General features: G+C 45.0%; 2 protein-coding genes across 2 annotated transcripts; both read left to right on the top strand.

The window, feature by feature from the left end:
- The first annotated feature begins 384 nt into the window (after nt 1-384).
- LOC120968584 (uncharacterized) lies at nt 385-5,103 on the top strand. Its single transcript, XM_073503502.1, has 6 exons — nt 385-447; nt 1,487-3,651; nt 3,840-4,040; nt 4,139-4,229; nt 4,318-4,522; nt 4,826-5,103. The coding sequence occupies exons 1-6, from the start codon at nt 385-387 to the stop codon at nt 5,101-5,103; spliced, it is 3,003 nt and encodes a 1,000-aa protein (XP_073359603.1).
- Nucleotides 5,104-7,322: 2,219 nt separating this feature from the next.
- Nucleotides 7,323-8,449, top strand: LOC123494862 (uncharacterized). Its single transcript, XM_073505446.1, has 3 exons — nt 7,323-7,390; nt 7,484-7,766; nt 7,859-8,449. The coding sequence occupies exons 1-3, from the start codon at nt 7,328-7,330 to the stop codon at nt 8,269-8,271; spliced, it is 759 nt and encodes a 252-aa protein (XP_073361547.1). The 5' UTR covers nt 7,323-7,327; the 3' UTR covers nt 8,272-8,449.
- Nucleotides 8,450-12,589: the final 4,140 nt, after the last annotated feature.

Raw genomic sequence — 12,589 nt, 5'->3', positions numbered from 1 at the left:
TACCGCTGGGCTCGAGAGGGATAGTTGCTCATGTATGGGAATTTGCCTATACATTATATAAAACTACGGCTCTCTCGTATCATTAACAAGTGGGACCTTCCGACCAGGTGGTATCGAACAAAGCAACACTTAGCATTTTTCTAGGTCTTTCGACCAGGTGGCGGCGGGCGTTTTTTTAGGTATTCCGACCAGGTGGCGGAGGCGACGGCGGGCGCGGGAGCGGGGGCGTGGGCTGGCAGCAGAAGCAACTGGCAGGGGGGGGGGGGTGGCGACCGGCCGTGGTGTTGCCGGGGCCGCTCGCCTCGACCACAACAGGAACGGCGACGTCGCCGCTCGCCTCGCCCATGACATGAACGGCGACCTCGCCGCTTGCCTCGCCCACGCATGGTGGATTCGCCGCCGCCGAGCATGGGGGAGTCACCGCCGCCGCAAGCAGACCTCGCCCACGTATGCACCCCTCTCCTCTCCCCCACGCCTCAGATTTTCCTGTGTTGCGCCTGCTGATGAACACTAGCCTGTGTTGCGCCTGCTGCTGAGGGGCAGGGGAGAAAGAGACAGATAATTTGAGTTTTATTATCTTACTAGCTGAGGGGCAAGGGATGAACACACCTCCCAGTATGCACCCCTCTCCTCTCATGCTGATCTTGTTACAACACTAGCTGAGGGTCAGGGGAGAACTTTGTTTGAATCCTAGGAAATGTTTGTGTGGAGAACTGATAGGACTTAATTTGTCTGATATGATCATAGGTATGTAGAGAACTTTGGACTGTCCAGAACTTTGAACTTTGCTCCTAAACTGAATTTGTCTGATCTGAATTTTTGAGCATTGGGCAATGTAACTAGTTTTGTGGATGTCATAATGTGTGTGTGTGTGTGTGGTTGTATGAATAATCAATCGGCACGTCTCAAGTTCCAGCCTAAGGTTTATGTAGATTTGATGTAAACTTGGAAAATATGAAGGGAGTTGATGTAGATTTGATGTTACACCTCTGAAATTTCAGCCTCAAATCTGTTAAAGAACATCAATATTGATGTAGACTTGATGGAAACTAGGAAAAATCTCATTGATGTAGACTTGATGCAATCTTGGAAATGCCATTCATGTAAATTTGCAGTGCTGTTATTGTTGGTGGTTTAACCACAATAGTTCTTTGTGGCAGCATATGTTGTTATTGTTGGTGGTTTAACCACAGTAGTTCTTTGTAAACCACCTTTGTTTTTTTGTGAACCATCAGGTTTTTGTTAGCTTTTCTTTTCTCCCATGTGAAATCTGTAATTCATATGACCTGCTTTTTATTGCTCCCATGTGAAATCACTAAACCATGTGAACTGGACTAAAGTAGTGAGAAATTGGAAATAGCTGAATGTTGTGGTTAGGGAGTTAGCATATAAAGTTGGGTGCCATTACTTCCATCCATTTTCATTAATTAATGTTGATGCACTTAGATTGATTTGCTAAGTTGCAACAATTTGTTGTCTTTGGCAGATAGACAGAAGCTGGATTAGAAAAGGAGTTAGAAAGTTTTTGAAAGAACATATGAAAGGAGTTGATGATTTCATGGCATTTGTTCGAGCAAATTTTGCCAACGATGCTCACATTCGTTGCCCATGCTGCGAATGCCTCAACCGTTCAAGAATGGCTCAAGGAAGAGTGGAAGATCATCTGCTTCTTAATGGGATGTCCAGCACATATGATAGGTGGATATATCATGGAGAACCTTTAGACAGACAACCTCAACATTTTGAAGCTGATACAGAGGCCCCTCATATGATGGGTGGTGGTGATGCTGGCATTGATTTCATGGAAAAGGTTTTGCGAGATAATGCTGGTTTGGAGGAAGAGGATGGGCATGAAGATGATAGGATTCCTGACCTATTGAAGGATTTGTACGATGCTGAAGATCGTGCTGATGGACAGAAGTCATTGTTTGCTGAGGTGTTAGAGGAGGCGAAGCGCGCAGCTCATGAAGGGGGTAAATTTTCAAGATTTACCTTCACCGTGAAGTTACTCCACATCAAGTCTTTCTTCCAAATTAGCAATGCTGCATTCAACGCAATACTCTGCCTTTTGAGCTTGCAATTCCCTGATAGTTGTGTTTTTTCCAGATCTTATGATGAAGCATTGAGCATAATCCGCAGGCTGGGGTTAGGTTATGTGTCAATACATGTGTGCCCAAATATCTGTGTCTTGTTTCGAAAGGATTTAGCAAAGCATGACAACTGTCCAAAATGGAATGCCTCTAGGTGGAAAGATGCTGATGGGAAGAAGTCAATACCGGAGAAGGTACTGAGGCACTTTCCGTTGATACCAAGGCTGCAGCGGATGTTCATCTCGAAGAAATCATCGCGTGAGGTACAGTGGCACAAGCTGAAGCGGCAACCTGTGGACAATGAGCTGAGCCATCCAGCGGACGGAGAGGCATGGAAAGAGTTTGACTGTATACATTTAGATTTTGCTGCAGATCAAAGGAACATAAAACTTGGCATTGCCACAGATGGGTTTAATCCGTTTGGGAACATGAGCACGTCTTATAGCATGTGGCCAGTTTTTGTGCTGCCGTACAACCTGCCACCATGGGCATGCATGGATCAGTCCAACTTCATGATGTCATTTCTTATCCCGGGTCCAGATTCTCCAGGAAAGGATTTTGATGTCTTTATGGAGCCCCTCGTAGAAGAATTGCTCCAGCTCTGGACTGGTGTACCTACATACGATGCCTTGAGTCCGGAAGAAAAGTTCAATCTACGTGCTGCAATCATATGGTCCATCCATGATTTCCCGGCTCTGCACACTCTGTCTGGGAGGATCACAGCGGGTTATAAGGCATGTGTCCATTGTGACAAAGACCCTTGCTCAAAGAGAATAAGGAGCAAGATCTGCTATATTGGGCATCGCCGCTTTCTTCCCCGAAACCATCGCTGGCGAAGAAGCAAAGATTTTAATGGTGAGAATGAAACCCGTGACAAGCCAGCTGAATTCACTAAAGAAGAGCTGGAGCAACAACTTGAAAAGGTGAAAGATGTGAGACCAGGAAAGCTTGCGAAGAAAAGAAAGCGTGAGGAAGGTCAATGTAGGGACCGGAGGTCTTGTTTGTGGGACCTGCCATACTGGGCTGATATGAAATTAAGGCATAATCTCGATGTAATGCATGTTGAGAAAAACATATGCGAGAATCTGCTAAGGACGTTTCTGAACATTGAAGGGAAAACAAAGGACACGGTTAGTTCTAGGCTTGATTTGGAGGACATGGGCATAAGAGAAGATTTGCATCTACAGCACAATGAAGATGAAGATTCATTTGAAATGCCACGAGGATGGTATACAATGAGTAAAGAACAAAAGCTTGCATTCTGTGAATTCCTAAGAGCGGTGAAATTTCTAGATGGTTATGCTGCTAACCTAGCAAAGTGTGTTACTTCTGATGGATTCAAGCTTTCAGTACTGAAAACCCATGATTGTCACATCCTCCTCCAAAGGATTTTACCGGCGGGCCTCCGAGGAATCATGGACAAGGATATATATGAAGCGGTTGCTGAGCTGGGAAATTTCTTTAGAGAACTGTGCTGCAAAATACTCAAGTTAACTGTCCTGGAAAGACTTGAAAAAGAAATCCCAATTATTCTTTGCAAGCTCGAGAAGATTTTCCTTCCGTGATGGTCCATTTGGCGGTGCACTTACCAAAAGAGGCAATGCTTAGAGGCCCTGTGCAATACGGTTGGATGTACCCAATCGAAAGAAGGCTGCTTACTTGTAAGCGTTATGTGCGAAACACAGCAAGACCTGAAGGTTCTATTGCTGAAGCATCTGTCATTGACGAGTGCTTGACTTTTTGCTCTAGATACTTTTGCGATGTGGAAACAAGATGGAACCGACTGGGCAGAAATAGAGAGCAGTCTGATTCGCAAAGTGGTGATGTCTCTGTTTTCAACCATGGTGTGAACTTTCTTGGAGCCTCACAATACTTGGAGGCTGGTGATGAGTATGACAAGTTGGTTTGGTATGTGCTCAGCAATTGCGCCGAGGTTCTACCATATATCGAGTACGTTATATCTTGTGCACTCATTATATATATATATATATTTGCTTGGGTTGGCACCAGCCTAATGTTTTAATTCACATGTTTTGTTTGCATTGCAGGAAATGCAAGGGAGAGTTAAATCAGGAAGAAAGCAAGATCAATGTTGATAAAAGGGTTGCCAAGGGGTTTGCTATTTGGTTTAGGAATCATGTGAGATCTTTAGCCACATGTTTGATGTTTTCTATGTTATTCACCAATTGTTAAATACCATTGTTTGCTAAATGGTTTATTTGTGCAGATTGGAAAGTTGCATGAGGAGAAGAAGGTCAATGATGATCTATTTGCTTTGGCATGCTTACCAGATAAGCGAGTGAGAGTGTATTCAGCATGCATTGCTGACGGTGTCCGGTACCACACCGTTGACCGCGAGGAAAAAAGGAAGACACAGAATAGTGGAATCATCACTGAGGGGTCACATGATCATGAGATCATTGACTTCTATGGTCAGTTGAGAAGCATCGTAGAGTTGCAGTAAAACTCTAGTGGAGGCATCCATCGCTCGGTTGTCTTATTGCGCTGTGACTGGTTTGAGCTTGGTAGCAAGAAGAAGAGAGACTCTTTTCTCAAATATGATGGCCACTTCAAAAGCATCAACACTGCAAGGTGCTGGTATAAGAGTGATCCCTTTATTCCAACAACACAAGCAACAATGGTGTTCTATCTGCCAGACACTCTTTTGCACGGAAAATGACGAGTTGTGCAAAACTTTGAGCACAGACACTTGTGGAGTGTGACTGAAACTGTAGTGGAAAAGGGCCCCGGTGATGGTGGACTAACATACCAAGATGATGACTCTACGAAAGTTCCGTTGCAAGCTGATGATGACTCTATGGAAGTTCCGGTGCAAAGCAGAGTGCGAAGGGACCGGGAACGTGTGATCGTTGATGCTGCAACAGTTGAAGGCATCAAGAAAAGAAGAAAGGTGGTAGCGGATGGACATGAGAGCGAGGATGAGGAAAACAGGACTGATCATACTATGCTGCAATATTGTAGTGATGATGAGGAAAACAGGAGTGGGCATTGAGTTCCTTGTTTTCGTATCGACGACGATGAGTAGCAAAGGTAAATTTGGTCTCCTTGGTGATTTAATGCTATTTTGTCTCCTTGGTAGTTGTTGTTGATGTGATCCTGATGTAGTTTTTGTACTACAAATCTCTCCAGGTACGAAAATGCATGAGACAGATGATGGTTGAAGATACAATGCAAAATGATGTAGTTTTGGTGATGGAAGATACAATGCAAAATGAAGATGTTGTTTTGAATCAAGATACAAAATGATGAACTGAAGATGTTGTTTTTAGAGTTGTTTTTCTTAGTTTTGGTGATCACGTAGTTTTGGTTGTGATGTAAAAGATTGCAAAATGATCTTGTTTTTGGACTGAAGATGTTTTTTGAACTGAAGATGTTGTTTTTGGTGAACTGAAGATGTTGTTTTTGGTGAACTGAAGATGTTTTCAGAGTTGTTTTAACTGAATTTTGAACTACATGGGCACGCTCCATCAGACAGCCGTTTCATTGTGAGCAAAAAAATATGCGCGAGCGGGGACTCAAACCCACGACCGTGCGCTCGTTTCACTGTGTTTCTACCACTGGGCTAGAAAGAGGCTAATGGTCTTCTCCTCTATGCCATCTCTTTTAAAATCATCAAACTAGTTAAGTATCAAACACACATCTCGCTGATAAGTGGGCCACTCGACCCACTCGCTGACAAGTGGGCCATTTTGCTAGTCTACCCAAGCTACCGAAATATATGTGCGCGTCCAAAATATATGCGCGAGCGGGGGCTCAAACCCACGACCTGGCGCTTATTTCGCTGTGTTTCTACCACTGGACTAGGAAGAGGCTGCTGGTTTTGTAATCTATGCCCACCCTTTTCAACATATCAAACCAGTCACGTAGCAAACACAGAACTCGCTGACAAGTGGACCCACTCCTCCTCTCCATTCTCCACTCGAACCGCTCCTCCTCTCTGCCGCATCCCCTTCTCGTCCATCCACGGCGACGGCCTCCCACCGCCGCCAACTCCTCCGTCGCCGACTCCCTCCGTCGCCGACTCCTTCCTCTCTCTCCTGATGTATGAATCCTTCCTCTCTCTCTCTCTCCTTCCTCTTAACTTAGTTTTCTGCTACTGGTTAGATTAGGGTTCTTGCCTTCGCCTAGATTGGATTAGATTAGATAGGGATTGGCTTAGATTAGGGTTTGATTTGGTTAGGGTTTGATTCAGACTGCATTCGATTGGATTAGGGTTGGATTATATTAGGGTTTAATTAGTGGGATATGAATCAAGACCAATACTCGTGCACGGCGACTGTTGCTGCTCACGCGCTCGTGCGCTTCCCTGCTGCTACCACTGCTCGCTCGTGCCCGTACTCTGCAGCAGCCGTGGCTTTGCCTTTTCGTTCTGTTTGTTTCCTCTCTAGCTAGCCGAAATCACTCTGAAGCTGTGAACCGAACGCGTGTGTTCTGAATCTTTTGAACTGAATGCCTGAATGATAGTTTTGTCCTTCTGAAAAGATTTGCTTGCCTGTCATTGCTTTAATTGGTTATTCCTCAGTTATAGTGCTTGATGGATTTGATAATTTGATATCAGAGCATTGCTGGTTGTCATATTTATGTTCTGAAATTTGTCTGCAAATCTGGGCATCCACTGCTTTGTTGGGCTGAACATTATAACTCAAAATTCAAAACATATGCCATCACTTTGCGTAGAGTAGCAAAACTGAAAATATATATACTATACTGTACTTTCAGTAATATAGATGCCAATCTCATTACCTTTTTTAGTTAGGGGGTAGTAAGGATTCAATTTGGTACAAATCTCATTTATAGTAGATTTATAGATATGTTCAGATATGTTTATGCCAATGTTCAGATATGGATGGGTTTAGATAGGGATATTTTCTGTCATTTATGCCAATGTTCATATATGTTCATTTATAGATATGGAACAATGTCCAGTCCTGTTTATAGCTATGTCCTTTTTATAGTTGTGTCCTGTTTATAGCTTTTGGTCCATTTATAGTAGATATGGTTCTAGCTGTGTTCTGGTTCATTTATAGTAGATTTTAGTGTTGTTGCTGATGGTGGTCACCTGATGATGTGGCTGTTGTTATTCTTCTTGTGGTTACCTGATGGGTGTTGTTGATGTTGATGGGTGCACATGATGTTGATGTTGATGGGTGCACATGATGTTGTTATTCTTGTTGTGGTTACCTGATGGGTGCTGTTGATGTTTTCAGAGAAGTGAGATGGCTGGCTTGGAAGGTTTCGACTTCTTCGAGATCGTAATTGAGAAATCTTGCAGTAGGCAGGTATATTTATCATCACTCATCTCTTTAATTATCATCACTCTGCTGTCTAGTGCTTGATTGGCACAATTAACCACTGCTTGACCCTCGCTGCAGAGGCTGCCTGACAAGTTTGCGAAGATGCTCGCCGGCCGTGAGCCCCACAGAGTGAAGCTGCGGGAGGCCGGCAGCGGGCTTCGCAGGCTGTGGGACGTGTTGGTGGTGTTCGATGGTGAAGGACACATGTACCTAGGGCCCGGCTGGGAGCAGTTTGCCCGCGCCCATGAGCTACAGCTTGGGCACTTCCTTGTCTTCCGCTACGACGGCGACGCCATGTTCACCGTGAAGATGTTCGACAACACCATGTGCCGCATGTACTACCAGCACGACGACGATGCCAGTAAGCTCTCTGCCTCTCTTCTTCCTGTCCTTTTGACTTCCTCTACCTGCACGACGACAACACCATGTTCACACTTTGTTGCATTTGGCCAGGCAATGGGAGCAGCAGCGGGGATGACGAGGAGCAGAGCAGGGATGATGAGGAGCAGAGCGGGGATGACGAGGAGCAGAGCGGGGATGATGAGGAGCAGCCTGTTCTGGCTGACGACGACCCAGCTATGGTGGTGGCGGATGACGACCTTGCTATGGTGGTGGCTGACAACGACCCTGCTATGGTGGTGGCGGACGACGACCCTGCTATGTTGGTGGCTGACGACGACCTCGCGATTGTGGTGCCTAATGATGACCTCGCAATGGTGGTGCCTGACAATGACCTCGTGGTTGTGGTGGCGCCTGCAATCCCACAGCTTGGTGACAGGACCATGCCAATAGTGGTAGAGGAGTACATCCGCATTGGGATTCGCCACTTTGAGCGCATCAGGTTGATGAAGGAGACGAAGGAGTGAAGATGTTAAGAAATGAAGTGGCAATATTAACCATGTTAGGTTTAAGCTTGTTAGTGTAATCTGAACATGTCAATGTTAAGTATGTCAGGTTTAATTTTGTGCATGCTCATGGATGCTGTATGACAGTGTCATCTAAACATGTCAATTTCTTAATTATGAATACTCAGTTTGGTAATTGATGGGAGTTGAAATTTTTTATGCATGCTCATGGATGAAAGATAAAATTATGGGTTTTTGTGCATGCTCATGTATGAAACAATATAAGTTTCATTTTTGAATGCTAAAAACATGACTCAAACCCTAGCCAGGGACGACCGCCGCGACGAAATCGGCCGGTTTTTGAAAACACCGTAAAAAATTCAAAAACCGTTTTTCATTTTTTGAATGCTAAAGACATGCGTTTTTCGTGAAGCGGCTACAAGGAGGGTCACCCCAAACGGTGCCATTCCATGTCTATCTCAAAGTAGACCCTATTTTATGGACGGTCGCCTAAAAGCATGCATTTCCGACCCTCGTGGCTACTCCCGGCCATTCAGACCACCTTCGGCCGATTCAGCTGGAACCGGCTGGAATTTGAACTGCGGGTCCTGCATAGCTTGCCCGTTATTTTTGCCAAAAATCATTTTTAGCTTCACAGGTAGGCATTTCATCAAAGAATCGACAACAGATTGGCATGACTAAAACCCTAGCCACGGACGGCCGCCGCGACGATATCGGCCAGTTTTTGAAAACATCGTAAAAAAATCAAAAAAATCAAAAAAAAATGGGAGACCTCCACGTCACATCATCAAATGTGGCCTACCAACTAGCAAAAATACTAAACTTGCAATACCGGTGTTTTCTTGAAAAAGTGTTCTAAAAAACGACCTACCATGAACGAAGATTCATGGCTTTCAAGCCAAACTAGCAATGATATGGCCGCATCCGTTGAATAGTTTTTGATAATATGCCCAAATTTGGCGCATGCCTCCGTCTTGTGATGGCAAACAATGTTGCCAAAGCGAGGTTCCAACTTGTTTAACAAAAAAACCATTTTTCATTTTTTGAATGCTAAAGACATGCGTTTTTCGTGAAGCAACTACAAGGAGGGTCACCCCAAACGGCGCCATTCCATGTCTATCTCAAAGTAGACCCTGTCTTACGGACGGTCACAAAAAAGCATGCATTTCCGACCATCGTAGCTACTCCCGGCCATTCAGACCACCTTCGGCCGATTAAGCTCGAACCGGCTGGAATTTGAACTGCGGGTCCTCCATAGCTTGCCCGTTATTTTTTGCCAAAAATCATTTTTAGCTTCACAGGTAGGCATTTCATCAAAGAATCGACAACAGATTGGCACGACTCAAACCCTAGCCACGGACGGCCGCCGCGACGAAATCGGCCGGTTTTTGAAAACATCATAAAAAATTCAAAAAAAAATCAAAAAAATGGGAGACCTTAGCGTCACATCATCAAATGTGGCCTACCAACTAGCAAAAATACTAAACTTGCAATACCGGTGTTTTCTTGAAAAAGTGTTCTCAAAACCGACCTACCATGAACGAAGATTCATGGCTTTCAAGCCAAACTAGCAATAATATGGCCGCATCCGTTGAATAGTTTTTGATAATATGCCCAAATTTGGCGCATGCCTCCATCTTGTGATGGAAAACAATGTTGCCAAAGCGAGGTTCCAACTTGTTTAACAAAAAAATCGTTTTTCATTTTTTGAATGCTAAAGACATGCGTTTTTCGTGAAGCACCTACAAGGAGGGTCACCCCAAACGGCGCCATTCCATGTCTATCTCAAAGTAGACCCTGTTTTACAGACGGTCGCCAAAAAGCATGCATTTGCGACCCTCGTAGCTACTCCCGGCCATTCAGACCACCTTCGGCCGATTCAGCTGTAACCGGCTAGAATTTGAACTACGGGTCCTCCATAGCTTGCCCGTTATTTTTGCCAAAAAAACATTTTTAGCTTCACAGGTAGGCATTTCATCAAAGAATCGACAACAGATTGGCACGACTCAAACCCTAGGCACGGACGGCTGCCGCGACGAAAACGGCCGGTTTTTGAAAACATCATAAAAAATTCAAAAAAATCAAAAAAAATGGGAGACCTCCGCGTCACATCATCAAATGTGGCCTACCAACTAGCAAAAATACTAACAATACCGGTGTTTTCTTGAGCTATTCGGTATGATTTTAACCATGATTTCTACAAAGTTTACAAAAAAACCTGATTTTTCTGCCTCCAAACCTCTAAAAACTGGTGAAAATTCCCTCCTAGCACCAAATTTTCCCAACCACCCCACCAAAATTTCCCACCACTTCTCTTCCACTACCAGGCGGTTTCCACCACTCCCTCTCCCACTAACACGCGGGATCCCCTCCCCTCCCCTCCCAAAATTTCCCCATTCCCCTCCCCTCCCAAAATTTCCCCATTCCCCTCCCCTGCTCCCCGACGAACCCTAGCTTCTCCCTCCCCTGCTCCGCGCCGCCCCACCGACGACCACTCCCTCCCCTGCTCCGCGCCGCCCCACTGCCCGTCCTCTGCTCCGCCTCTCCCCGACGAATCCCCACAACCCTAGCCACCCCACAACCCTAGCCACCCCTCCCCTGCTCCGCGCCGCCCCGCCGCCCCTCCCCTACTCCGCGCCTCCCCGACGACGAATCCCCCCTCCCCTCCACGACGGCGGCTACGTCGACGACATCTACGGCTACATCGACCGCCCCGGCTACGACTACGTCGACGACGGCGACTACATCGACGACAGTGGCTACATCGACGACGACTACATCATCTACATCATCGACGATCGATGACTACAGGTACGTTGCTCTCCTCGATCCATCTCCCCTCTTTGTTTAGATCTTCTATGGTTCGGTAGATCCCCCTCATGGGTTCTTCTAGGGTTCATGGGGATGGATCGACGCGGGTTAGGGTTAGGATTCATGGGGTTATGGTTAGGGTATACGTTGCTCTCTGGTTCATGGGGTAGGATCGATGGGGATTCATGGGGATGATCTCCCTCTGGTTCATGGGGTTAGGGTTCATTGGTTTCATGGGGGTCTGAGTGCATGTTCTAAATTGCCTCCCTATGCATGATTTCAATTGTTGTTAAGAGTATGTGCATGTTCTCAGGGGTTAGCCTACACAAAGCCACTTACTTGCAATTGTTGTTTGTCTATATGGGTTGATATAGCAAATCATGCATGCCTATGAGAATGTCCATAATTCTTTTTTCTGTTCCATTCTGATGAGAATGTGCTACTGCACATTGATTATGATGAGTAATCTGATTTTGTATGGGGTTGGATTCCTGGGGTTAGGGTTTTGTGGGGAGGTGGTTCTTTATTCTAGATTTTGTATGCTCTATTTGATTGTGCATCCCTGTCAATGACTCTGACATGGCCTGTGGCTTGATATTATTCTAGATTGTTGCTTGATGTTTTGCGTTGTCATGTGGATGCCCTGTGGCAGCTCATCCATGGCCTCGTTTGTCCTGTAGGTCATTGAGCATCATCAGGAGGAGGAGCTCAAGCACGGCTACCACGACGCACCACCACAAAAGCAGGTTATTGTCCATCTCCATCTCCCTCTCCCTCTGCTGCCAATCCTGTTATTTGTTCTTGATTATGGTCACCACTAAATCTAAAGCTCTGTAGTTGTTGTTCCCATGCTATCTAGGGCTTGTAGGTTCCCATTCATGTTTGTTTTCTATCCTGTGAGCTCCTGCCATGCTTTGGTTTACATATGGATGATCTAGTTCCATAGCTATGTTCCTGGGTTTGCTAAATTGGTCAGTGGCAGTGCTGATCTCTCATTGCTTCCTATGGGACTCTGTTGTTCATATAGAAAGCTTCCTGCTCACTGCACTACTAGAGTAGTTAATGTAGGTGTGATATATGCTCTCTGGGTTGGTCTAGTTAATTCATGGTGTTCATTACTAAATGATTAAGTCCATCTGCCATTTCTCTGAGCTTTATTCTATTGATTGTCTGGATGTGTTAGTTTGTTACTTTGTGCTACTTTTATGTAATGACACCAATTAACTTAGTTGAGTTATGTACATTGCTACCCCCTGCTTTATGTAGTCAAGATTTTAAGGCATGCTTCATATCCTTCCTGTGTACATGCATGCTTGTTTAGTGCAATTACATGGATGCTTAATTAATTTAACTACATCACTATATTGTTGATCCAGCAAATTTGCTTCACATGTATTATTATTGATGCATTACTACACCTTTGTGTGCATGCTGGTTCAAGTGCTTTCCTTTATTGATACAAGTGCATCATTCTACTTTGTCCCTGTTATATCTCATTCTTGTTTAT

This window comes from Aegilops tauschii, chromosome 7 (assembly GCF_002575655.3).
Source record: "Aegilops tauschii subsp. strangulata cultivar AL8/78 chromosome 7, Aet v6.0, whole genome shotgun sequence".
NCBI classification, from domain to species: Eukaryota; Viridiplantae; Streptophyta; class Magnoliopsida; order Poales; family Poaceae; genus Aegilops; species Aegilops tauschii.
Note: the sequence above shows the minus strand (reverse complement) of the source record. Positions and strands in the feature narration are given on the sequence as shown.

Excerpts from the sequence above, each read along its gene's own strand:
- LOC123494862 (XM_073505446.1), top strand. The coding sequence starts at position 7,328 with ATGGCTGGCTTGGAAGGTTTCGACTTCTTCGAGATCGTAATTGAGAAA. Across the intron at positions 7,391-7,483 it reads AGAAATCTTGCAGTAGGCAG|AGGCTGCCTGACAAGTTTGC; the intron begins GTATATTTATCA and ends CCCTCGCTGCAG. Across the intron at positions 7,767-7,858 it reads CCAGCACGACGACGATGCCA|GCAATGGGAGCAGCAGCGGG; the intron begins GTAAGCTCTCTG and ends GCATTTGGCCAG.
- LOC120968584 (XM_073503502.1), top strand. The coding sequence starts at position 385 with ATGGTGGATTCGCCGCCGCCGAGCATGGGGGAGTCACCGCCGCCGCAA. Across the intron at positions 448-1,486 it reads CGCAAGCAGACCTCGCCCAC|ATAGACAGAAGCTGGATTAG; the intron begins GTATGCACCCCT and ends TGTCTTTGGCAG. Across the intron at positions 4,041-4,138 it reads GAGGTTCTACCATATATCGA|GAAATGCAAGGGAGAGTTAA; the intron begins GTACGTTATATC and ends TTTGCATTGCAG.